Here is a 25765-nt window from a genome sequence, read left to right as displayed (position 1 = left end):
TTATGTATATTGATTTTTATGCACACTGATTCCTATGCACATTGATTTTTATGCACATTGATTTTTCTACGATTTATTGCACTTTATGTGAATCTTTTACATGGCTTTGCGCTGATAGTTTATCGTTTTTTATATATCCAGGTGTTAGAATGGCCAAGTCAAAGTCCAGACCTGAATCCAATCGAGAATCTGTGGAAAGAACTGAAACTGCTGTTCACAAACGCTCTCCATCCAACCTCACTGAGCTCGAGCTGTTTTGCAAGGAGGAATGGGCAAAAATTTCAGTCTCTTGATGTGCAAAACTGATAGAGACATACCCCATACCCCAAGCGACTTACAGCTGTAATCGCAGCAAAAGGTGGCGCTACAAATTATTAACTTAAGGGGGCTGAATAATTTTGCACGCCCAGTTTTTCAGTTTTTTATTTGTTAAAAAAGTTTGAAATATCCAATAAATTTCCTTCCACTTCATGATTGTGTCCCACTTGTTGTTGATTCTTCACAAAAAATTACAGTTTTATAGATTTATGTTTGAAGCCTGAAATGTGGCAGAAGGTCGAAAAGTTCAAAGGGGGCCGAATACTTTCGCAAAGCACTGATATATATATATATATATAGATCTATATATATCTATATTATATATATATATATATATATATATATATATATATATACACACACACACACACACACACACACACACACACACACACACACACACACATATATACACACACACATATACACACACTTTACTTTCTGCTATAAACATATCCAAAAAAAAAAACTGAAAAAGAAAAATTCTATTTTCTGTGTAAACTTAGACCAACATGTATTCTGCTACATATTTTTAGTTAATAAATCCCAATAAGCAAACATTGATTGGTTTGGGCAAACATTATAGCGACTACATATATACTGGAATTTCTATTTATTACCAATTATGGGGCGATCAGTGACTTCTAGTGGGACTGCGATGTTGCGGTGGACAAATCGAACACTGACTTTTTGGGAAAAAGTGACACTAATACAGTGATCAGTGCTAAAAATAAGGACTGTCACTGCACTAATGACTCTGGCTGAGGAGGGGTTAACCATCTAGGGCAATCAAAGGGTTAAAACTTATGCCTAACTAGTGTTTTGTGTGTGGTGCTTTTACCAAGCCATTGATTTTTTTTCCCTGCTTTGCGGGGACAGAAAATCCATTCCTTCCCCGCTGACAGGACAGAGCTCTGTCCTGTGTGTCTTCCTGATGATTGGCATCTGATGTGTATAATCACAGCACAGATGGTTCCCTGGCGAGTGCCCCCTACTCAGGAGTTCCGGATCACGTACCTAGTACATGACCTGGTGCAGCAGAGCCACCTTGTCGCTGTACATGCAAGTGATATGGTCGGCAAACGGTTAATGTGTATCTAATTCATAAACATATTGCAGCTTTCCAGTATTTCGATAAGGTGGATGCAATCGTTTTTTCGCCATTAGGCTTTTTCCCTTTATTTTCACCTAGTAATCCTGTGAAAAGCACACTTCTCGATCTCCGCAACACTCCTACTTACTCCACTGTATCTATGAGGGAGTCCTGGTTGTCACCCACACTTTAAGAAAAACGTCCTTTCCATCTCCATTATGTGGTGGTGGGTGGGCAGTAAGGATGATCGAACTATTTAAAAAAAGTTTGGTTCGGCCAGAACATCCGAACTTCCTGAAAGTTCGGCCCGGATTTCAGAACCCCATTGAAATCAATGGGACCCGAACTTCGGTAATAAATAAACACCATTTTTAAGCCCTAAAACCCAATAAACGCCCCTAAAAAGTGCCCAGGGTTCTGGGTCATGCCCCATTAACTATTAATCACACAAAAAAAAGTTCTTAAAAATTGTCATTTTTGATAAAAAAGCCAATTATTGAAAAAATTAAAAAAAAAAATAGAGATTTTTTGATTTTTACTTTGGATTTCAGATCTGGGGGGTCTAAAAGGTGTGCATGTGAAGTTTCAGCTCTGTAGCATGTCCAGAACCAGAAAAAAAAAAGATTGTTTGTATTAGAACACTTTCTTTCAGGACAGGTAGTTAGCTTCTCTCCCCTGGTTTAATAGCAGGAATTTTTTGGGGTTCTTTGCAGTCAGGAAAAACATCTGAACTTGTGTATAGTGGTACTGTGCACAAGTTCTGATGTTTTGCCTGCCTCCAAAACCCCCCAAAAAATGGCAGCAAAAACACACCTGGGCATTTTTTTTTGGACGCTAGCGTTTTTTTTGGCATTTTTTTGGGTTCTTTGCAGTCAGGAAAAACATCTGAACTTGTGTATAGTGGTACTGTGCACAAGTTCAGATGTTTTGCCTGCCTCCAAAAACCCCCAAAAAATGGCAGCAAAAACACACCTGGGCATTTTTTTTGGCATTTTTTGGGGTTCTTTTGAGGCAGGCAAAACATCTGAACTTGTCTATAGTGGTATATATACACACATACTTATATGTTTATACACACCTAGACATATATAGGTGTGATAGTAGCAGAAATAAATGCTTGCGCTAATTAAATCATTTACACAGATATATTTCTGCTACTATCACACCTATATACAGTATGTCTAGGTGTGTATATAAATATATGTATGTGTGTATATATACCACTATACACAAGTTCAGATGTTTTGCCTGCCTCAAAAGAACCCCAAAAAATGCCCAAAAAAACGCTAGCGTCAAAAAAAAAAAAATGCCCAGGTGTGTTTTTGCTGGCATTTTTTGGGAGTTTTTGGAGGCAGGAAAAACATCAGAACTTGTGCACAGTACCACTATACACAAGTTCAGATGTTTTTCCTGACTGCAAAGAACCCAAAAAAAATGCCAAAAAAAACGCTAGCGTCCAAAACAAAATGCCCAGGTGTGTTTTTGCTGCCATTTTTTGGGGGTTTTTGGAGGCAGGCAAAACATCAGAACTTGTGCACAGTACCACTATACACAAGTTCAGATGTTTTTCCTGACTGCAAAGACCACGCGTTTTTTTTGGCATTTTTTGGGGATCTTTTGAGGCAGGCAAAACATCTGAACTTGTGTATAGTGGTATATATACACACATACATATATTTATATACACACCTAGACATATATAGGTGTGATAGTAGCAGACATATCTGTGTAAATGATTTAATTAGCGCAAGCATTTATTTCTGCTACTATCACACCTATATATGTCTAGGGGTGTATATACAGACATATATGTATATATATACCCCCTATACACATGTTCAGATGTCATGTCTGACATCAAACATGTCCTCAAAAAAGCACTGACAGTGGCAGCCCCTGCAGCATAAAAAATGCTTGGCTGGTGAGAAGCCATAATGGTGTCCCGAAGCTATTCAGAGAAATGATCATTTCTCTATAGCAGTCACTGTCAGTAAACCCTACACTACACTACGGTCCCCTGACACTTCATACTTTCCCTACAGAAACTAAATTTTTGAAGCTAACTTAAGTGTAAAGGAGCACTCTAACTACACTAGATATCCCTTTCCTCACACTAAAAATAGCTAAATGACACTTTTAAAGTAAAATTAACAGAACTGCTTCCACTCTCTTCCATGTCCAGTATAACAATGCTAGGAATATGGCGGGGGCGATCTTATATACTGGAGGGCGTATTCACTAATGATTGATCTAGGGACCCCCTAGTCACTCCAATCACATTCCTAGCATTCTCCTGCCCCCTCAATTGGCTTTTGCTAATGGTTCTGGTCCAATCACGGGCTTTTAAAGCCCATTTCCTGAAGCATTGCATTTTGGGCGGTTCTGGTTGCCGAATTCCGAACTTTTTGGGCAAAAAGTTCTAAATTTGGCCGAACCTCGAACACCCAATGTTCAGGCCGAACCGATGGTCGACCCGAACCGTTCGATCATCCCTAGTGGGCAGTAGTTTGTTTGAACTTTCAGTTCAGCTAACAGGAAGGGGCAAGTTTACTGCATTTCAGCAATATATTACATTGTATTCTTGGGTTTAGATATTCTATAAATATACTTTAATTCAAATTTATTGTTGGGGATCGCCCCTGTTGCCTTATGAGAAGTTTATGTGTAATCTCCCATTAGTAACTGTAAATAGATATGTGTGTATATGTATATTTTTTTTATACTTCTAAAATATGGGGCTTAGTTTGGACTAATAGAAGAGACAAGTTAAAGGCACCCATTTTTGTAAACCCAGCCTGCAGGCATTAGTAATTGATTAGCAAGTCCTTTTGAAGTGCAGGAATGTGGTTAGGTCAGGCTACTTCTCACAGACCTTACACGGGGCCAAGGTAATAATTGACAATAGGCCATGTCTCTTCCCTTGTTATCTCTGCTCCCACTTCAAAGACGCTCTCTTTAGATATGCAATGAAGGTGGCTGTCTGTTCAGGGATGGACAATTTGCCCAGGAGATGACCTGGCATGATTAATCCCCCCCCCCCCCCCAGAGTGAAGGGCTATCGAGAGGCTGGGTTATGTTAAACATAGGGGATGAGGAAGTTGTCCAATCCTGAAATGGAGGAGGAGAGGGTAAGACAGCTACACCAATCAGCAAGGCTGCTGGGGATAGGTCTATACCAGTTAAGGCGGAAAGGAGAAAAAAACTCTCTGAATCAGCAGACTACAATGAAACTCTTTGTGAGCATGGCAACTATGGAATCTACCTCTTGCACTTGTATCTAAATGCCTGTTCTATGTGTTGTACGTCTGGCCGTTTGTATCTTCATGTTTTGAGTATCATACTCTATATTTTTCAGTTAACCTATGAATATTTTCCATTTTGTATGTACTATAAAATTGTTGTGAATTAAATTTAGGCCTCCATGCCATTTACCAATAAATTTCTGTTGCTGTGTTAAAGCTTTGACTCATGGTCAAAGAACTCTCATTTAACCCGAATCTTATCTGAGGTAATCTTGAACTGTAGATCTGGTTTACACTTTTCAGTTTACAACCAAAAAAGTGGTGAAAGCTACTGTTCTAACACCAGGCCTTTTTCTGACGTTTGTTGTGTACAAGATAAAAATCTGTATTTTTTGCTAGAAAATTACTTAGAACCCCCAAACAATATTTTTAGCAGAGAACCTACAGAATAAAATGGCAGCTGTTACAATATTTTATGTCACACCATATTTGTGCAGTGGTCTTTGGAAAACATATTTTAATAAAAAATAAAAGTAAAAAAGTCAGCCCAATTTTTTTTGTAGAACGTGAAAGATCACGTTACACCAAGTAAATAGATACCCAACTTGTCACGCTTTTAAAAATTGCGCACCCTTGTGAAATGGCGACAAGCTACGGTACTTAAAAATCTCCACAGGCGAGGATTTAAAACTTTTTTTTTTTTTTTACAGGTTACAGAGGAAGTCTTGCACTAGAAATATTGCTCTCGCTCGAACGATCGTGGTGATACCTCACATGTGTGGAATAAACACAGTTTGCATATGCGAGCGCAACTTCCATATACAACTTACATATGCGTTTGAGCTCGGAGTTATGGGGGCGCTATCATTTTTTTTTCTTATTTTAAATTTTTATTTTTACACTGTCTCTTAATTTTTTTTTTGGATCACTTTTATTCCTATTACAAGTAATGTAAGCATACCTTGTAACAGAAATAAGCATTGACAGGTCCTCCTTATTGAGAGATCTGGGGTCAAAAAGCTAGCTGCTGCCATAACCCCGATATTTAACCGGTTGCCGGCCACTGCACGGCTATATACTGCGGCGGTCAGCCCCGGCCAGGCAGAGTGACGTATGGATACGTCACTCGCCTGTCAGTGACTTGAGAGCCAATTGCGGGCGGGCGCGCGCCCGCCGCGGCTCGTTCATAGACAAGTCAGTGCGTGTGACGAGCGGACTCGATGTCTGCCGGTCACACTACGATCGCTCCGGTGAAGGGAGAAAGGCAGAGCGGCTTATGTAAACAAGCCGCCCGTCATTCTCCCTGGTGTAAAAATGAAGATCAGACGGTTCTACTATGTAGGACCGTTGATCTTTGTTTTTACACCAATAGCCATGTCCCTATACAGTTAGAATCACGCCCCTAGGACACACTTAACCCCTCCCTCTCCAATAAAGTTAACCCCTTCCCTGCCAGTGTCATTTTTGCAGTAACAGTGCATATGTATAGCACTGATTACTGCAGTAATGTCACTGGTAACCCCAAAAGTGTCAAAAATGTCAGTCAAGGGTGAGATCTGTCCGCCGCAATGTCGCAGTACCGAAAAAAAAAAAAAAAAATCGCAGATCGCCGCCATTACGCGTTAAAAAAAAAACACCAAAAATGACAAAAATCTTTCCCTTTGTTAGTAAACGCGATAACTTTTGCGCAAACCAATCAAAATACGCTTTTTGCGATTTTTTTTTACCAAACATGTAGCATAAAACAAATTGGCCGAAAATGTTAAAAAATTTAGATTTTTACATTTTTTTGGGGGGGGAATTTCATTTAAAAAAAATGTGAAAAATATTGTTATTTTTGCAAAATTGACCCTTTTTTTTTGTTTATAGCGCATGATCAAAAAATCGCACAGGTGATCAAATACCACCAAAAGAAAGCTCTGTTTGTGGGGAAAAAAAGGACGTCAAATTCGTTTAGGTACAACGTCGCACGACCGCGCAATTGTCCGTTAAAGTCACGCAGTAAAAAAAAAAAATCGCAAAAAAAACCCTGGTCTTTTAGCAGCCAAATCCTCCGGGGCTTAAGTGGTTAATGTCAAAGTAATGACATACATTTACAGTTAGACGGTCGGCAAGTGGTTCCCCACCTACCCACATCACTTCTACAAGCTCTTCAGAACCCATTTCACAATGCAATATATGCAGGAAACAACTCTATGACATTTTAAGTAAGTGTGCAGTAGATTCAACTTGTGCTAAATCTCTCACAATAAAAAATAGTTATGTTTTTTTTTTTTTTTTATATATACACTCTCCATACAAAGAGGGACACAAAAAAAAAAAATGGAGAAAAGACACTTTAGTAAAAATGTAAACATGAAAATTGCCAGTCACAAATTTAATATGGATTATTGAGTTATGAATAGGGTTGAGCGGACACCTAGATGTCCGTGTTCGACGGGTTCGGCCGAACTTTAAAAAAAAGTCCGGGTCCGTTCCCCGGACTTTTACCGAACTTTTCCCGGACACCGAACCCCATTGAAGTCAATGGGGACCCGAACTTTAAGGCACTAAAATGGCTCTAAAACACCAAAGGAAAGGGCTAGAGTGCTGCAAATGGCAGCAAAACGTAATTAAGAGCATGGCAAGTGCTCTGCAAACAAATGTGGATAGGGAAATAACTTAAAACAACAAAAAAAAACAGAAAAATAAAACAATGTTCTTCTTCATCTCTGAAGGACGAGGCCCATATGGAGTAGGAGGGAGGTTGAGGTGGTGGTGGATGTGGCGGTGACATAGGCGTGCGCACAGGGTGTGCTGGGTGTGCCTGGGCACACCCTAATCACCTAGGGCACATAGCATTGCCAGTGAGGAGATGGGAAAGATCTCCCTGGGACCTGCTCTGCTCTATTTCTCCTTGCCTACAGGTACATGGCCCCGATACATTACTCTCCCTGCTGGCAAACACATGCATGTGTATTTCAACTTTGGGGTGCACACCTTAATGCAATAGGCTGCGCACACCTATGGGCGGTGTAGGTGGAAGCGGCGGTGGAGGAGGACCAGGGCCGGATTAACAGCATCATGGGCTTGGTGCTGAGGATTTTGAAGGGCCTTAAGGGCCGTGCCTTGCCATGCACCCAGAGGAGGAAGGGTGCAGCCATGCATGCCTAATTCAACATGGGATGCTGTCTCTGAAGCCCATAAACACATCCATGCATCGCCAACTGTCCCTCCTTGTCCGGCCTTCACGCTGTGTGGGGAGGTTCTGAGGGTGCTGCCTGGGGAAGCGAGCATAGAAGCCAGACTTCTGTGTTTACAAGTGACAGAAGAGCGGTAACAGTGAATATGGCCAACCCGGGGCCTATATAAAAGGTAGGGGCCTGGAGCTGCAGCTCCAATAGCCCCTACATTAATCTGGCCCTGAGGAGGAGGACGAGGTAGCCAACACTGCTTCTTTTCAAAAATTTTAAATGAGGGTACACCCCAAAAGAGTGAGAAAGAGCAAAAATGGAACAATGGGTGGGTAAGGTCGGTATCCATTGCTATTCTGCATAAGGTACGGAAAAGTCCCGTGGGATCCATGCCTGGTTCATTTTAATGAACGTGAGCTTGTCCACATTGTCTCTGGACAGGCGGCTGCGCTTGTCTGTTATAACGCCCCCAGCCGTGCTAAATACCCGTTCAGATAATACACTGGCTGCAGGGCACGCCAGCACCTCCAAGGCGTAAAGGGCAAGCTCAGGCCATGTGCCCAATTTGGAGACCCAGAAGTTGAAGGGGGCAGACCCGTCATTCACTACATGTAGGCGTGTGCACACATACTGCTCCACCATGTTGGTAAAATGCTGCCTCCTGCTAAGACGTTCCATCTGAGCTGCTGGTGCTGCTGTTTGTTGTGGCGTGCTGACAAAGCTTTTCCACATTTCGGCCATGCTAACCCTGCCTTCTGAGGTGCTGGCGGTGCCCTGGTTGCGTTGGCGACCTCCTCCTCCTCCTCCTCCTCCTCCGCCTTGTGCTTCCACTGTGGCCCCGCTGTCAGATGGGAATGCCAGCAGCATGGCGTCTACCAGCGTGCGCTTGTACTCGCGCATCTTGCGATCGCGCTCCAGTGAGTGAATTAAGGACGGTACGTTGTCCTTGTAACGGGGATCCAGCAGCGTGGCCACCCAGTAATCAGCACAAGTTAGAATGTGGGCAACTCGGCGGTCGTTGTGGAGACACTGCAGCATGTAATCGCTCATGTGTGCCAGGCTGCCCAGAGGCAACGAAAGGCTGTCCTCTGTGGGAGGTGTATCGTCCGTGTCCTCTGTATCCCCCCAGCCACGCACCAGTGATGGCCATGAGCTGGCCTGGGTGCCACCCTGCTGTGAACATGGTTCCATCTCCTCCTCCAGCTCCTCCTCCTCCTCATCCTCCTCATCCTCCAGAACTGTGCCCCTGCTGGACAATTGCGTCCCTGGCGTTTGCGTGTGCAGGAACCCACCCTCGGAGCCCCTTGCGAATGACTGCCCTGAAAGCCTTGGAAATGTTACCTCTTCATCCTCCTCCTCCTCCTCATCCTGTGCCACATCCTCTTCCATCATCGCCCGAATTGTTTTTTCAAGGAGGCATAGAAGTGGGATAGTTAAGCTGAGAACGGCGTCATTGCCACTGGCCATGTTGGTGGAGTACTCAAAACAGCGCAACAAGGCACACAGGTCTCGCATGGAGGCCCAGTTATTGGTGGTGAAGTGGTGCTGTTCCGCAGAGCGACTCACGCGTGCGTGCTGCAGCTGAAACTCCACTATGGCCTGCTGCTGCTCGCACAGTCTTTCCAGCATGTGCAAGGTGGAGTTCCACCTTGTGGGCACGTCACATATGAGGCGGTGAGCGGGAAGGCCGAAGTTACGCTGCAGCGCTGCCAGGCGAGCAGCAGCAGGGTGAGAACGCCGAAAGTGCGCACAAACGGCCCGCACTTTCTGCAGCAGCTCTGACATATCGGGGTAGTTTTTAAGGAACCTCTGCACCACCAAATTCAGCACATGCGCCAGGCAAGGGATGTGCGTCAAACCGGCTAGGCCCAGAGCTGCTATGAGATTTCGCCCGTTATCGCACACCACCAGGCCGGGCTTGAGGCTCGCTGGCAGCAACCACTCATTTGTCTGCTGTTCCATGCTCCTCCACAACTCCTGCGCGGTGTGTGGTTTGTCCCCCAAACAGGCAAGTTGTAAAACTGCCTGCTGTCGTTTACCCCTGGCCGTGCTGAAGTTGGTGGTGAAGGTGTTACGCTGTCCGGATGAGGAGGCGGTAGAGGATGAGGAAGCGGAGTAGGAGGAGTTACGAACAGGAGGCAAACTGAAGCGCCCTGCAATCCTCGGTGGTGGAAGGACATGCGCCAAATTGCTATCCGCCTCAGGCCCATCCGCCACTGCATTTACCCAGTGTGCCGTTAGGGAGATATAACGCCCCTGACCGTGCTTACTGGTCCACGTATCCGTAGTTAGGTGGACCTTGGCACAGATGGCGTTGCGCAGTGCACACCTGATATTTTCCCCCACTTGGTTGTGCAGGGAAGGGATGGCTTGCCTGGAAAAGTAGTGGCGGCTGGGCACGACGTACTGTGGGACAGCCACCGACATAAGGTTTTTAAAACTGTGCGTCTCCACCAGACGGAATGACAGCATTTCAAAGGCCAATAATTTTGAAATGCTGGCATTCAGGGCCAGGGATCGCGGGTGGGTAGGGGGGTACTTCCTCTTCCTCTCAAGTGTTTGGGAGATGGAAAGCTGAACGCTTCCACGGGACATTGTGGAGATGGTTGTTGGTGACCCAGGTGGTGGTGTTGCTGACAGATCGTCTGTTTGCGGGGTGGCAGGTGCCGGTATCACTACAGATGTGGCTGGAGCGGCCGAGACTGCAGCAGAAGAGGAAGCAGGATGAGCCAGAGACGTTTCTTGGTTTTGAAGGTGTGTACTCCACTGCAGCTCGTGCTTTGCACTTAGATGCCTGATCATGCAGGTTGTGCTCAGGTTGAGAAGGTTTATGCCTCGCTTCAAGCTCTGATTGCACAGGGTGCAAACCACTCGTGTCCTGTCATCAGCACATTTTCTAAAGAACTTCCACGCTAGAGAACTCCTTTGAGCTGACTTTGGTGCGCTCGTTCCCTTGCTGCGTTGGGCAGTAGCGGGCGTAGTGTCTAGGGCACGGCCGCTCCGCTTCTGCACCCTGCTCCCTCTTCTGCTGTGCTGGTGGCTCTGTGCGACCACCGCCTCTTCCTCCAAACTACTCAGGTCACCTGCATGACGTTCATTCCATGTGGGGTCGAGGACCTCATCGTCCTCCACATCATCTTCCACCCAGTCTTCACCCCTGCCCTCCTTGTCGGTCTCCACAATGCTGAACGCCGCAGCAGTTGGCACCTGCGTTTCGTCATCATCGGAGACGTGCTGCGATGATCCTTGCATGTACTCATCTTGAGAAATAAGTGGTTGGGCATCGCTGCACTCAATCTCTTCCACTTCTGGGGCAGGGCTAGGTGGATGGCCCTGGGAAACCCTGCTGACAGAGTCCTCAAAAAGAATAAGAGACTGCTGTATGGCTTGGGGCTCAGACTGCTGGCCTGATTTGCAAGGGGGTGAGGTGAAAGACGGTATGACATTGGCTGCAGGTGCCAACTCTGACCTTTCTGCAGTAGACTGGGTGGGAGACAATGTGAAGGAACTGGAGGCACTGTCAGCAGCAAACCAATCTACTATCGCCTCAACTTGTTCTGGCCTCATCACTTCTAGGGGCGTTTGATGCCCTACCAAATACTGATGCAGGTTCTGTCGCCTACTCACACTTGAGGAAGGTGTTTCACTTGTGCGTGTAGCTGGCACAGATCGACCACGTCCTCTCCTTGCAACAGGAGCTCTACCAGCAGCACCACGACCCAGGCCACGGCCCTTATTTGACGGTCTCCTCATATTTCTGTAATTTAAGATCTTGCCCTAGAAAGGTTTTTATTGAATAGCGGAATAGGAAATATGATCCAAAAAAGTGTATGTATCTCGCACGTACAAAACCACACTAGGCCCCAATTACTATTGTTTCTACCCCTAAAAGGATGGATGAGGAGTAGGAGGAGTATGGAACAGACAGCACCCTCAAATCTTCAGAAGTATGAGATGAACCCCAAAAACTTGGAAAGGTGGATCTCACACGTACCGACACAGACTATCCCGCAATTCAATTGATCCTCAAAGGTTTTTATTGAATAGCGGAATAGGAAATATGATCAAAAAAAGTGTATGTATCTCGCACGTACACAACCACACTAGGCCCCAATTACTATTGTTTGTACCCCTAAAAGGATGGATGAGGAGTAGGAGGAGGAGTATGGAACAGGCAGCACCCTCAAATCTTCAGAAGTATGAGATGAACCCCAAAAACTTGGAAAGGTGGATCTCACACGTACCGACACAGACTATCTCGCAATTGAATTGATCCCCAAAGGTTTTAATTGAATAGCGGAATAGAAAATATGATCAAAAAGAAAGTGTATGTATCTCGCACGTACACCACCACACTAGGCCCCAACTACTATTGTTTGTACCCCTAAAAGGATGGTTGAGCAGTAGGAGGAGGAGTATGGAACAGGCAGCACCCTCAAATCTTCAGAAGTATGAGATGAACCCCAAAAACTTGGAAAGGTGGATCTCTCTCACACGTACCAACACAGACTATCCCCCAATTTAACTGATCCCCAAAGGTTTTTGATTAAATAGCGGAATAGAAAATATGATCCAAAAAAAGTGTATGTATATCACACGTACAAAACCACACTAGGCCCCAATTACTATTGTTTGTACCCCTAAAAGGCTAGATGAGGAGTAGGGGGGGTATGGAACAGGCAGCACCCTCAAACCTTCAGAAGTATGAGATGAACCCCAACAACTTGGAAAGGTGGATCTCTCTCACACGTACCAACACAGACTATCCCCCAATTTAACTGATCCCCAAAGGTTTTTGATTAAATAGCGGAATAGAAAATATGATCCAAAAAAAGTGTATGTATATCACACGTACACAACCACACTGGGCCCCAATTACTATTGTTTGTACCCCTAAAAGGCTAGATGAGGAGTAGGGGGGAGTATGGAACAGGCAGCACCCTCAAACCTTCAGAAGTATGAGATGAACCCCAACAACTTGGAAAGGTGGATCTCTCTCACACGTACCAACACAGACTATCCCCCAATTTAACTGATCCCCAAAGGTTTTTGATTAAATAGCGGAATAGAAAATATGATCCAAAAAAAGTGTATGTATATCACACGTACACAACCACACTAGGCCCCAATTACTATTGTTTGTACCCCTAAAAGGCTAGATGAGGAGTAGGGGGGGTATGGAACAGGCAGCACCCTCAAATCTTCAGAAGTATGAGATGAACCCCAAAAACTTGGAAAGGTGGATCTCTCTCACACGTACCAACACAGACTATCCCCCAATTTAACTGATCCCCAAAGGTTTTTGATTAAATAGCGGAATAGAAAATATGATCCAAAAAAAGTGTATGTATATCACACGTACACAACCACACTAGGCCCCAATTACTATTGTTTGTACCCCTAAAAGGCTAGATGAGGAGTAGGGGGGGTATGGAACAGGCAGCACCCTCAAACCTTCAGAAGTATGAGATGAACCCCAACAACTTGGAAAGGTGGATCTCTCTCACACGTACCAACACAGACTATCCCCCAATTTAACTGATCCCCAAAGGTTTTTGATTAAATAGCGGAATAGAAAATATGATCCAAAAAAAGTGTATGTATATCACACGTACACAACCACACTAGGCCCCAATTACTATTGTTTGTACCCCTAAAAGGCTAGGAGTAGGGGGAGTATGGAACAGGCAGCACCCTCAAACCTTCAGAAGTATGAGATGAACCCCAACAACTTGGAAAGGTGGATCTCTCTCACACGTACCAACACAGACTATCCCCCAATTTAACTGATCCCCAAAGGTTTTTGATTAAATAGCGGAATAGAAAATATGATCCAAAAAAAGTGTATGTATATCACACGTACACAACCACACTAGGCCCCAATTACTATTGTTTGTACCCCTAAAAGGATGGTTGAGCAGTAGGAGGAGGAGTATGGAACAGGCAGCACCCTCAAATCTTCAGAAGTATGAGATGAACCCCAAAAACTTGGAAAGGTGGATCTCTCTCACACGTACCAACACAGACTATCCCCCAATTTAACTGATCCCCAAAGGTTTTTGATTAAATAGCGGAATAGAAAATATGATCCAAAAAAAGTGTATGTATATCACACGTACACAACCACACTAGGCCCCAATTACTATTGTTTGTACCCCTAAAAGGCTAGATGAGGAGTAGGGGGGGTATGGAACAGGCAGCACCCTCAAACCTTCAGAAGTATGAGATGAACCCCAACAACTTGGAAAGGTGGATCTCTCTCACACGTACCAACACAGACTATCCCCCAATTTAACTGATCCCCAAAGGTTTTTGATTAAATAGCGGAATAGAAAATATGATCCAAAAAAAGTGTATGTATATCACACGTACACAACCACACTGGGCCCCAATTACTATTGTTTGTATCCCTAAAAGGCTAGATGAGGAGTAGGGGGAGTATGGAACAGGCAGCACCCTCAAACCTTCAGAAGTATGAGATGAACCCCAACAACTTGGAAAGGTGGATCTCTCTCACACGTACCAACACAGACTATCCCCCAATTTAACTGATCCCCAAAGGTTTTTGATTAAATAGCGGAATAGAAAATATGATCCAAAAAAAGTGTATGTATATCACACGTACACAACCACACTAGGCCCCAATTACTATTGTTTGTACCCCTAAAAGGCTAGATGAGGAGTAGGGGGGGTATGGAACAGGCAGCACCCTCAAATCTTCAGAAGTATGAGATGAACCCCAAAAACTTGGAAAGGTGGATCTCTCTCACACGTACCAACACAGACTATCCCCCAATTTAACTGATCCCCAAAGGTTTTTGATTAAATAGCGGAATAGAAAATATGATCCAAAAAAAGTGTATGTATATCACACGTACACAACCACACTAGGCCCCAATTACTATTGTTTGTACCCCTAAAAGGCTAGATGAGGAGTAGGGGGGGTATGGAACAGGCAGCACCCTCAAACCTTCAGAAGTATGAGATGAACCCCAACAACTTGGAAAGGTGGATCTCTCTCACACGTACCAACACAGACTATCCCCCAATTTAACTGATCCCCAAAGGTTTTTGATTAAATAGCGGAATAGAAAATATGATCCAAAAAAAGTGTATGTATATCACACGTACACAACCACACTAGGCCCCAATTACTATTGTTTGTACCCCTAAAAGGCTAGGAGTAGGGGGAGTATGGAACAGGCAGCACCCTCAAACCTTCAGAAGTATGAGATGAACCCCAACAACTTGGAAAGGTGGATCTCTCTCACACGTACCAACACAGACTATCCCCCAATTTAACTGATCCCCAAAGGTTTTTGATTAAATAGCGGAATAGAAAATATGATCCAAAAAAAGTGTATGTATATCACACGTACACAACCACACTAGGCCCCAATTACTATTGTTTGTACCCCTAAAAGGCTAGATGAGGAGTAGGGGGGGTATGGAACAGGCAGCACCCTCAAACCTTCAGAAGTATGAGATGAACCCCAACAACTTGGAAAGGTGGATCTCTCTCACACGTACCAACACAGACTATCCCCCAATTTAACTGATCCCCAAAGGTTTTTGATTAAATAGCGGAATAGAAAATATGATCCAAAAAAAGTGTATGTATAGCACACGTACACAACCACACTAGGCCCCAATTACTATTGTTTGTACCCCTAAAAGGCTAGATGAGGAGTAGGGGGGGTATGGAACAGGCAGCACCCTCAAACCTTCAGAAGTATGAGATGAACCCCAACAACTTGGAAAGGTGGATCTCTCTCACACGTACCAACACAGACTATCCCCCAATTTAACTGATCCCCAAAGGTTTTTGATTAAATAGCGGAATAGAAAATATGATCCAAAAAAAGTGTATGTATATCACACGTACACAACCACACTAGGCCCCAATTACTATTGTTTGTACCCCTAAAAGGCTAGATGAGGAGTAGGGGGGGTATGGAACAGGCAGCACCCTCAAATCTTCAGAAGTATGAGATGAACCCCAAAAACTTGGAAAGGTGGATCTCTCTCACACGTACCAACACAGACTATCCCCCAATTTAACTGATCCCCAAAGGTTTTTGATTAAATAGCGGAATAGAAAATATGATCCAAAAAAAGTGTATGTATATCACACGTACACAACCACACTAGGCCCCAATTACTATTGTTTGTACCCCTAAAAGGCTAGATGAGGAGTAGGGGGGGTATGGAACAGGCAGCACCCTCAAACCTTCAGAAGTATGAGATGAACCCCAACAACTTGGAAAGGTGGATCTCTCTCACACGTACCAACACAGACTATCCCCCAATTTAACTGATCCCCAAAGGTTTTTGATTAAATAGCGGAATAGAAAATATGATCCAAAAAAAGTGTATGTATATCACACGTACACAACCACACTAGGCCCCAATTACTATTGTTTGTACCCCTAAAAGGCTAGGAGTAGGGGGGAGTATGGAACAGGCAGCACCCTCAAACCTTCAGAAGTATGAGATGAACCCCAACAACTTGGAAAGGTGGATCTCTCTCACACGTACCAACACAGACTATCCCCCAATTTAACTGATCCCCAAAGGTTTTTGATTAAATAGCGGAATAGAAAATATGATCCAAAAAAAGTGTATGTATATCACACGTACACAACCACACTAGGCCCCAATTACTATTGTTTGTACCCCTAAAAGGCTAGATGAGGAGTAGGGGGGGTATGGAACAGGCAGCACCCTCAAACCTTCAGAAGTATGAGATGAACCCCAACAACTTGGAAAGGTGGATCTCTCTCACACGTACCAACACAGACTATCCCCCAATTTAACTGATCCCCAAAGGTTTTTGATTAAATAGCGGAATAGAAAATATGATCCAAAAAAAGTGTATGTATATCACACGTACACAACCACACTAGGCCCCAATTACTATTGTTTGTACCCCTAAAAGGCTAGATGAGGAGTAGGGGGGGGTATGGAACAGGCAGCACCCTCAAACCTTCAGAAGTATGAGATGAACCCCAACAACTTGGAAAGGTGGATCTCTCTCACACGTACCAACACAGACTATCCCCCAATTTAACTGATCCCCAAAGGTTTTTGATTAAATAGCGGAATAGAAAATATGATCCAAAAAAAGTGTATGTATATCACACGTACACAACCACACTAGGCCCCAATTACTATTGTTTGTACCCCTAAAAGGCTAGATGAGGAGTAGGGGGGGTATGGAACAGGCAGCACCCTCAAATCTTCAGAAGTATGAGATGAACCCCAAAAACTTGGAAAGGTGGATCTCTCTCACACGTACCAACACAGACTATTCCCCAATTTAACTGATCCCCAAAGGTTTTTGATTAAATAGCGGAATAGAAAATATGATCCAAAAAAAGTGTATGTATATCACACGTACACAACCACACTAGGCCCCAATTACTATTGTTTGTACCCCTAAAAGGCTAGATGAGGAGTAGGGGGGGTATGGAACAGGCAGCACCCTCAAACCTTCAGAAGTATGAGATGAACCCCAACAACTTGGAAAGGTGGATCTCTCTCACACGTACCAACACAGACTATCCCCCAATTTAACTGATCCCCAAAGGTTTTTGATTAAATAGCGGAATAGAAAATATGATCCAAAAAAAGTGTATGTATATCACACGTACACAACCACACTAGGCCCCAATTACTATTGTTTGTACCCCTAAAAGGCTAGGAGTAGGGGGAGTATGGAACAGGCAGCACCCTCAAACCTTCAGAAGTATGAGATGAACCCCAACAACTTGGAAAGGTGGATCTCTCTCACACGTACCAACACAGACTATCCCCCAATTTAACTGATCCCCAAAGGTTTTTGATTAAATAGCGGAATAGAAAATATGATCCAAAAAAAGTGTATGTATATCACACGTACACAACCACACTAGGCCCCAATTACTATTGTTTGTACCCCTAAAAGGCTAGATGAGGAGTAGGGGGGAGTATGGAACAGGCAGCACCCTCAAATCTTCAGAAGTATGAGATTGTGTTCACTGTACCCCACAAAGATTGAGTTCACTGCACCCCACAATGATTGTGTTCACTGCACCCCACAAAGATTGTGTTCACTGCACCTCACAAAGATTGTGTTCACTGTACCCCCCAAAGATTGTGTTCACTGCACCCCACAAAGATTCTGTTCACTGTACCCCACAAAGATTGTGTTCACTGCACCCTAAAAGGATGTTGTTCACTGCACCCCACAAAGATTGTGTTCACTGCACCCTAAAAGGATGTTGTTCACTGCACCCCAAAAAGATTGTGTTCACTGTACCCCCCCAAAGATTGTGTTCACTGCACCCCACAAAGATTGTGTTCACTGCACCCCAAAAAGATTGTGTTCACTGTACCCCCCAAAGATTGTGTTCACTGCACCCCAAAAAGATTGTGTTCACTGTACCCCCCAAAGATTGTGTTCACTGCACCCCACAAAGATTCTGTTCACTGTACCCCACAAAGATTGTGTTCACTGCACCCCAAAAAGATTGTGTTCACTGTACCCCCCCAAAGATTGTGTTCACTGCACCCCACAAAGATTCTGTTCACTGCACCCCACAAAGGATTTTGTTCACTGCACCCAAAAAGATTGTGTTCACTGCACCCCAAAAAGGATTTTGATCACTGCACCCCAAAAAGGATGTTGTTCACTGCACCCCAAAAATGATTTTGTTCACTCCACCCCAAAAAGATTGTGTTCACTGCACCCCACAAAGATTGTGTTCACTGCACCCCAAAAAGATTGTGTTCACTGTACCCCCCAAAGATTGTGTTCACTGCACCCCACAAAGATTCTGTTCACTGTACCCCACAAAGATTGTGTTCACTGCACCCCAAAAAGATTGTGTTCACTGCACCCCAAAAAGGATGTTGTTCACTCCACCCCAAAAAGATTGTGTTCACTGCACCCCACAAAGATTGTGTTCACTGCACCCCACAAAGATTGTGTTCACTGCACCCCAAAAATGATTTTGTTCACTGCACCCCAAAAAGGATTTTGTTCACTGCACCCCAAAAAGGATGTTGTTCACTCCACCCCAAAAAGATTGTGTTCACTGCACCCCAAAAAGATTGTGTTCACTGCACCCCACAAAGGATTTTGTTCACTGCACCCCAAAAAGATTGTGTTCACTGCACCCCAAAAAGGATGTTGTTCACTGCACCCCAAAAAGGATTTTGTTCACTGCACCCCAAAAAGATTGTGTTCACTGCACCCCACAAAGGATTTTGTTCACTGCACCCCACAAAGATTGTGTTCACTGCACACCAAAAAGGATTGTGTTCACTGCACACCAAAAAGATTTTGTTCACTGCACCCCAAAAAGATTGTGTTCACTGCAGCCCAAAAAGATTGTGTTCACTGCAGCCCAAAAAGATTGTGTTCACTGCAGCCCAAAAAGATTGTGTTTACTGCAGCTCACACACAGAAAAATGGATGTGGATCACTGACACCTGCCTATCTCCAATCCCACACCACACAGCAATATCGATTGTAGTTTGTAGAACACAGTTTCCCTAAAATTCAGCAGACTCTGTCCCTAACAGGATTGAGAAGAGATCGTAGATCAGGATTGAGTGCAGATTCACCCCACCCCCCACACAGCAATATCGATTGTAGTTTGTAGAAGACACTGACCCTATAATTCAGCAGACTCTATCCCTAAAATGCCTACAACTCGCCCTGCCTAAACACTCCGACCTGTCCCTCAATTCTATCCGGACACAAATGGTTTTTTCCTGCCTATCTTTCCCTAATCAGCAGCCAGCACATTGATGTGTGCTCTGTCCCTTAGCTAAGCAGCAGAATGACGCTGCTGCGGCGGCTGCCTCGAACTTATAAAGACTTGGTCACATGCTTCAGACGGCCAATCACAGCTACTAAGACATTTGCAGGCATGGCTGGGATGGCTTAAGGCACACCAGTTAAACGATTGTTGATTGGCTGTTGAAAGCCCGCCATGAAAAGAGCGCCAAAGCATGCAAAACCCGGAAATAAAACGACCGAACACGGATTTTTACCCGAACATACAGTAAAGTGTCCGTGTCCGTGTTCGGGTAAAAAAAATCCAATTATTCGGTACGAACACGAATAATACAGTCCGTGTTCGCTCAACACTAGTTATGAAGTCTGAGGTTTTGGGCAAGTACCCCCTGGTTGCCATTTTCTTTTATTTTCTTTCATGCACAATAGCAGTTTTGGGTGGATCTTGAAGAATTTAGATTGAATTTTGTGGTTGCTTCTCCTGTTTATTATCAATGAAATCGATATTAATGACAGGATGATAATTAAAGGCATCTGTCTGGAAACTATGCTGTCCATTCCTACTGTATTGCATAGCATTTTGATATGAGTCTTTGGAATTCTGATTGTGTTATATGCACATTTTTAAGTCTTGTACTTACTTTTTGCAATATGTAATAAAAATTACTGAAAAAGAAAGGGCATCTGTCTTCAAACATTTATACAGATTAACACACATATTAAAATACATAAGGGTTGATTTACTAAAGCTGGAGAGTGCAAAATCTGGTGCAGTTCTGCAAATAGACAATTCAGCTTCCACGTTTTTTCTTTAACCACTTGCCAACCGCTCACATGGAGCATACTGCGGCAAAGTGGTTCGTTATCGTCCAGCGACGTAGGTCTACGTCGCTGGACTCCTCCCCTTGTGGGCGGCGCGCGCCACCGGAGGCTCGCTCCCGCTGTATTCAGACACAGCGGGAGTCGGGCCAGGGGAGGAGAGGCGGTGATCACCACTGCTCTTCCCCGATAGTCGGGGATTGAGTGAGGAGATCCGCCCGCTTGTGTAAACAAAGCGGGCGGATCTCCTAAGTCAGTGGTCCTCAACCCTGGTCCTCAGGGCCCACTAACAGGCCAGGTTTGCAAGATAACTGAAATACATCTCAGGTGATATAATTTGCTGCTCAGTGATTGCAGTACTCTAGTCTGCATCTCCCCAAGTTAATACTTAAAATCTGGCCTGTTAGTGGGCCCTGAGGACCGGAGTTGAGGACCACTGTCCTAAGTGACAGGCAGGGAAGTGACAGGTAGGGACAGATTACAGGATTCAGCATAGCTGAACCTGCGATCTGGGCCTGTGTCACACAGTCCACTCCCCCCACACACGTCAGTAAGCACCAGGCATACATTAACCCCTTGATCACCTATAAAAGTTAACCCCTTCCCTGCCAGTGTCATTTTTACAGTAACAGTGCATATTTATAGCACTGATTACTGTAGTAATGTCACTGGTACCCCCAAAAGTGTAAAAAATGTCAGTTAGGGGTCCAATCTGTCCGCCGCAATTTCGCAGTCCCGCAAAAAAAAAACAAAAAATGCAGATCGCCGCCAGATTACCGCCATTACTAGTTGAAAAAAAAACAATATAAATTTCCCGTAGTAAGTAGCTGCGATAACTTTTGCGCAAACCAATCAAAATACGCTTATTGTAATTTTTTTTACCAAACATATATAGCAGAAAACAAATTGGCCTAAAATGTTGATAAAAAAAACTTTGATTTTTAATTTTTTTTGGGGGGAATGTCATAAAATAAATTTGAAACATTGTTATTTTTTCAAAATTGTCGCTCTTTTTTTGTTTATAGCGCAAAAAGTAGAAATCACACAGGTGATCAAATACCACCAAAAGAAAGCTCTATTTGTGGGGAAAAAAAGGACATAAATTTAATTCGCACAGCCGCGCAATTGTCCATTAAAGTAACGCAGTGCCGGATCGCAAAATATGGCCTTATCAGGAATGGGGTAAAATCTTCCGGTCTTAAAGTGGTTAAAAATACGCTCATTGAGAATTTTTTTTGTCAAAGACATGTAGCTAAATACATTTTGGCCTAAATATATGACAAAAATTGAATATATTGGATATTTTTTAACTGTCAAAGTAGAAAAATATTGTTATTTTTTTCAAAATTGTCGAATTTTAAATTAATACCGCAAAAAATGAAAAGCACAGAGGTGATCAAATACCACCAAAAGAAAGCTCTGCTTGTAGGAAAAAAAAGGACGTAAATTTCGTTTGGGTACAGCGTTGCATGACCGCGCAATTGTCAGTTAAAGTCACACAGTGCCGAATCGCAAAAAGGGGCCTGGACGTAAAGCATGAAAATCCTCCGGTCCTAAAGTGGTTAATCAACACTTAATTGAACAAGCTGAAGTTAGAAGGGGATTGGCTACCATAAAAAGCTGTACCAGATTTTGCACTCTCCAGTTTTAGTGAGTCATCCCCATAGAGTCAATACAAAAGAAGATGGAGATTTAGTTTAAAGCGCAAGTTGGAAATTACATTTTGAGACTTACCTTTTCTGAATAAGGTATAAAGACACTCAGCAACACTTCCCCTGGGTTTAAATCAGAGGCCCCTGAGAAAAAGGAGCCATCCAGTGGGATTGTCCGTGTTTTACCTACATGTAGTTATTGGAATAAAAATTTTACGATGAGATATTTTAGTCACAAAGTCGAGGCAGCAACAAGATTCCAAGGTCACACCCCACACAAGAACAACCTTAAGTTAGAAGTACAAAAGAGGACATAGCTGCCTATAGTCAGGAACACAAACCACAAAATCAATTTCTCATTTGTGTACATTATTGTTGTGCACAGTTCACATGATACAATAAGCTTTTTATCTGCTTCTTTCATCTCTAGAAACTTGCAATCCGCATGAAGACCCCATATGTGGGGAGGAGAGGAGTCTTCAAATAGTGCATCAAACCCCATCCCTAGCAAAGTAACCAAAGATTACATTACAAAATATTCAGCAACATTTTTGAGACACTTCTTATAAAGAAAATACAATTTCTAAAGAGCCAAATTAAGGTTCTCTGAATTTGTTTTGTTTGTTTCAGGTTTTCTTCAAAAAGGAATTTTATCTAGAGAAAACTTTAAAAACCCAACTAGATTTATGCACAGGTACGAAGTTATAGTGCTTTCTTCATTTTGAATAGATTAGTAAAGGGTTTAACCCCCATCAAGTTATTTTTTGTTGTCTCTGGCTGGGAAAATTTCACTTTTTATGCTGCATACTGTATACAAGTAGTGAAAGGAAAACTCTCCAAGGTGAATGAATTTCTATTTTAGAGAATTGTTAAAAGGCATGGGTAGCTCCAGTTAGAGAATTTTTGCTCATTTCCTGCTCCAATGATCACTCAAAATCTTTGGATTTCTCCTTAAAGCGGAGTTCCACCCAGTGTACTTTTTTTTAATAAAAATACCCCCGGGACAGTCAGGGCTAGTGCATTCCACAATGGCTAGCCTCTGATCTGTCCCAGGTTGCACTTACCTGCAAGACGAAATACTTACCTTGAAAATGTATTCTCCAGCGCTGCCATCTCCGGTGTGGGCAGCTTGAAGCCAGCACGATCCTCTTCTGTGTCCTTTTCTGTCTTCTTCGGTCCCACGATGCACTGCACCGGCCCCGCCGTCACTTCCGGTGCCGCAGCGTCATCCCTGCACAGCTTCTGGGCATGCCCAGAAGCTGTTTTGCAAGGTATGACGGCGCCTGCACCGGAACTGACGTCGGGGCCGATGCAGGCGCATTGTTTCCTGGGAGCGATGACGTTCAGCTCCCAGGAATCATTGCATGCCAGGAAGTGACGACTCGCCGCGGCCGCCGAGGGGAGGAAGAAGGAAGTAAGGTAAGTATATTTTCTTCTAAACTAGGTAAGTAAAAAAAAAAAAAAATTGCGATTATCCATTTGTTTTTCAGGTGATCCGGAGCGAGAAGATGGAGGTAAGTATAATTTTAGGGAGGAACTCCACTTTAATCTGTGTTGGCACAGTGATCACCAGAACAGGCAAATTGTCAGCAGTGACACAGACCTTGCCAATTTTGCCATTTCCAGCAATCATTTCTAAAAATACTACGTGGTAAATTCAGGGGAAGGCAGATTCTAGAGTGCCTCTAAGTAAAGTATTTGTTTTGAGTCCACATACATTCTAAATCAGTAGTAGAGTTAGGCGAACAGTTTGAGCCAAGCAAAAGTTAAGCCTGAACATCGCCAGTTCGCTCATTTGAAAAACATCCGAATTGTGGGGCATTTGGCGGGGATGTTTGCCCGCCAAATGCCCCACAATGCACTACGTGTCGCACAGTGCATTCTAGTGTCCTGATTGGCTTAAGCAATGCACCTGAGCCCTGGTCGGGTGCAAGGCTTTGCCCAATCAAGGCACAAGAGCCACATCAGAGCCCTGATTGGACAAAGTTATGATGACTTTGCCCAATTATGGCTCAGTGCTCACAGTCCCACCCCCACACTATATAAAAAGGTACCTTTGCACCAGAACCTTTTGAAGTGTGTTGTTGGAGATAGATAGAGCAGGGCTCAGTGATATCTAGTTAGTGTTATTGTGATGAGTGTAGAGTGTCAGTGTAGGGTAATTATAATATTGATGGTAAAGGATGTTGGCGCTACGTCTGATGTAAGCTGATCTATAAAATACCTGTATGCCTATGTGTTTAACACTTGTGCATAGTACTATATCTTATATGATGTGGTATAGATGCATAAATGAATAACAAATATTAAAGTGTGATGTGTAACAGACTGGAAAACACACTTATAAAATACAATAATCTAAAATGTAAAGTGCTCTTGTGCTCAGTGCAGCATATAATTAAACAAATATACTAAATAATATATAATGAATATCAATCTTTTTAGTATATTCTTTTTAGTATATCCGTTCTCCAAATTTACGCGGGATTACCATACCATTATCTAGTGTAATTATAGTATGGTGTAGTTTATAGTGTAGTTTAACAGTATTATATTACATTTAGTGCTGTATACACTTTTTTTTTTGGTTGCTACGTCTTTGGGTCTGGTATAAATCTTAGGGAAACCCCATGGCAAAAAATAAAAAAAAAATAAAATTGCATAGGGCCCCCTCCAAAATCCATACCAGACCTTCATCTGAGTTTGCAGCCTGGCAGGCCAGGTAAGGAGCTGGGGGCAATTACTTGAATATAGGCCTTCAAAATTGGCACTTTTGATTTTTTAAGTTCAGGTGCCATTGACTTTCGTGGTTCGGGTCCGTACTTTTCCAGTGTTTGAGTTTGAGTTCTGGCGTGAACCGAACCGGGGGGTGTTCAGCCCAACTCTAATCAGCAGGGTCCATTGTCCATAAAACAGCATTCTTTCTATGTTCATTGTCTTTATCAGATGCTCTCAAAAATCACCTAAAGTATAAAATGCTTAAAAATGCAATTGTCCATTTTACAGTGCCTTGCGAAAGTATTCGGCCCCCTTGAACTTTGCGACCTTTTGCCACATTTCAGGCTTCAAACATAAAGATATAAAACTGTAATTTTTTGTGAAGAATCAACAACAAGTGGCACACAATCATGAAGTGGAACGAAATGTATTTGATATTTCAAACTTTGTTAACATATAAAAAACTGAAAAATCGGGCGTGCAAAATTATTCAGCCCCTTTACTTTCAGTGCAGCAAACTCTCTCCAGAAGTTCAGTGAGGATCTCGGAATGATCCAATGTTGACCTAAATGACTAATGATGAAATAGAATCCACCTGTGTGTAATCAAGTCTCCGTATAAATGCACCTGCACTGTGATAGTCTCAGAGGTCAGTTTAAAGCGCAGAGAGCATCATGAAGAACAAGGAACACACCAGGCAGGTCCGAGATACTGTTGTGGAGAAGTTTAAAGCCGGATTTGGATACAAAAAGATTTCCCAAGCTTTAAACATCCCAAGGAGCACTGTGCAAGCGATAATATTGAAATGGAAGGAGTATCAGACCACTGCAAATCTACGAAGACCTGGCCGTCCCTCTAAACTTTCAGCTCATACAAGGAGAAGACTGATCAGAGATGCAGCCAAGAGGCCCATGATCACTCTGGATGAACTGCAGAGATCTACAGCTGAGGTGGGAGACTCTGCC

At 43.4% G+C, this 25765-nt stretch overlaps 1 protein-coding gene across 1 annotated transcript in view; it reads right to left on the bottom strand.

Moving 5' to 3' along the window:
- The window catches only part of LOC309557970 (aldehyde oxidase 1-like), a 159072-nt gene that overhangs the window by 91963 nt on the left and 41344 nt on the right, over positions 1-25765 (bottom strand). Inside the window, exon 13 of the mRNA XM_082260859.1 lies at positions 22165-22268. Within this exon, the coding sequence (XP_082116985.1) occupies positions 22165-22268 (104 nt within the window). The remainder of the gene's footprint in view (positions 1-22164; positions 22269-25765) is intronic.

The sequence above is a fragment of the Pelophylax lessonae genome (assembly GCF_965119305.1).
Source record: "Pelophylax lessonae genome assembly, chromosome: 6".
NCBI classification, from domain to species: Eukaryota; Metazoa; Chordata; class Amphibia; order Anura; family Ranidae; genus Pelophylax; species Pelophylax lessonae.
This window is presented reverse-complemented; position numbering and strand designations above follow the sequence as displayed.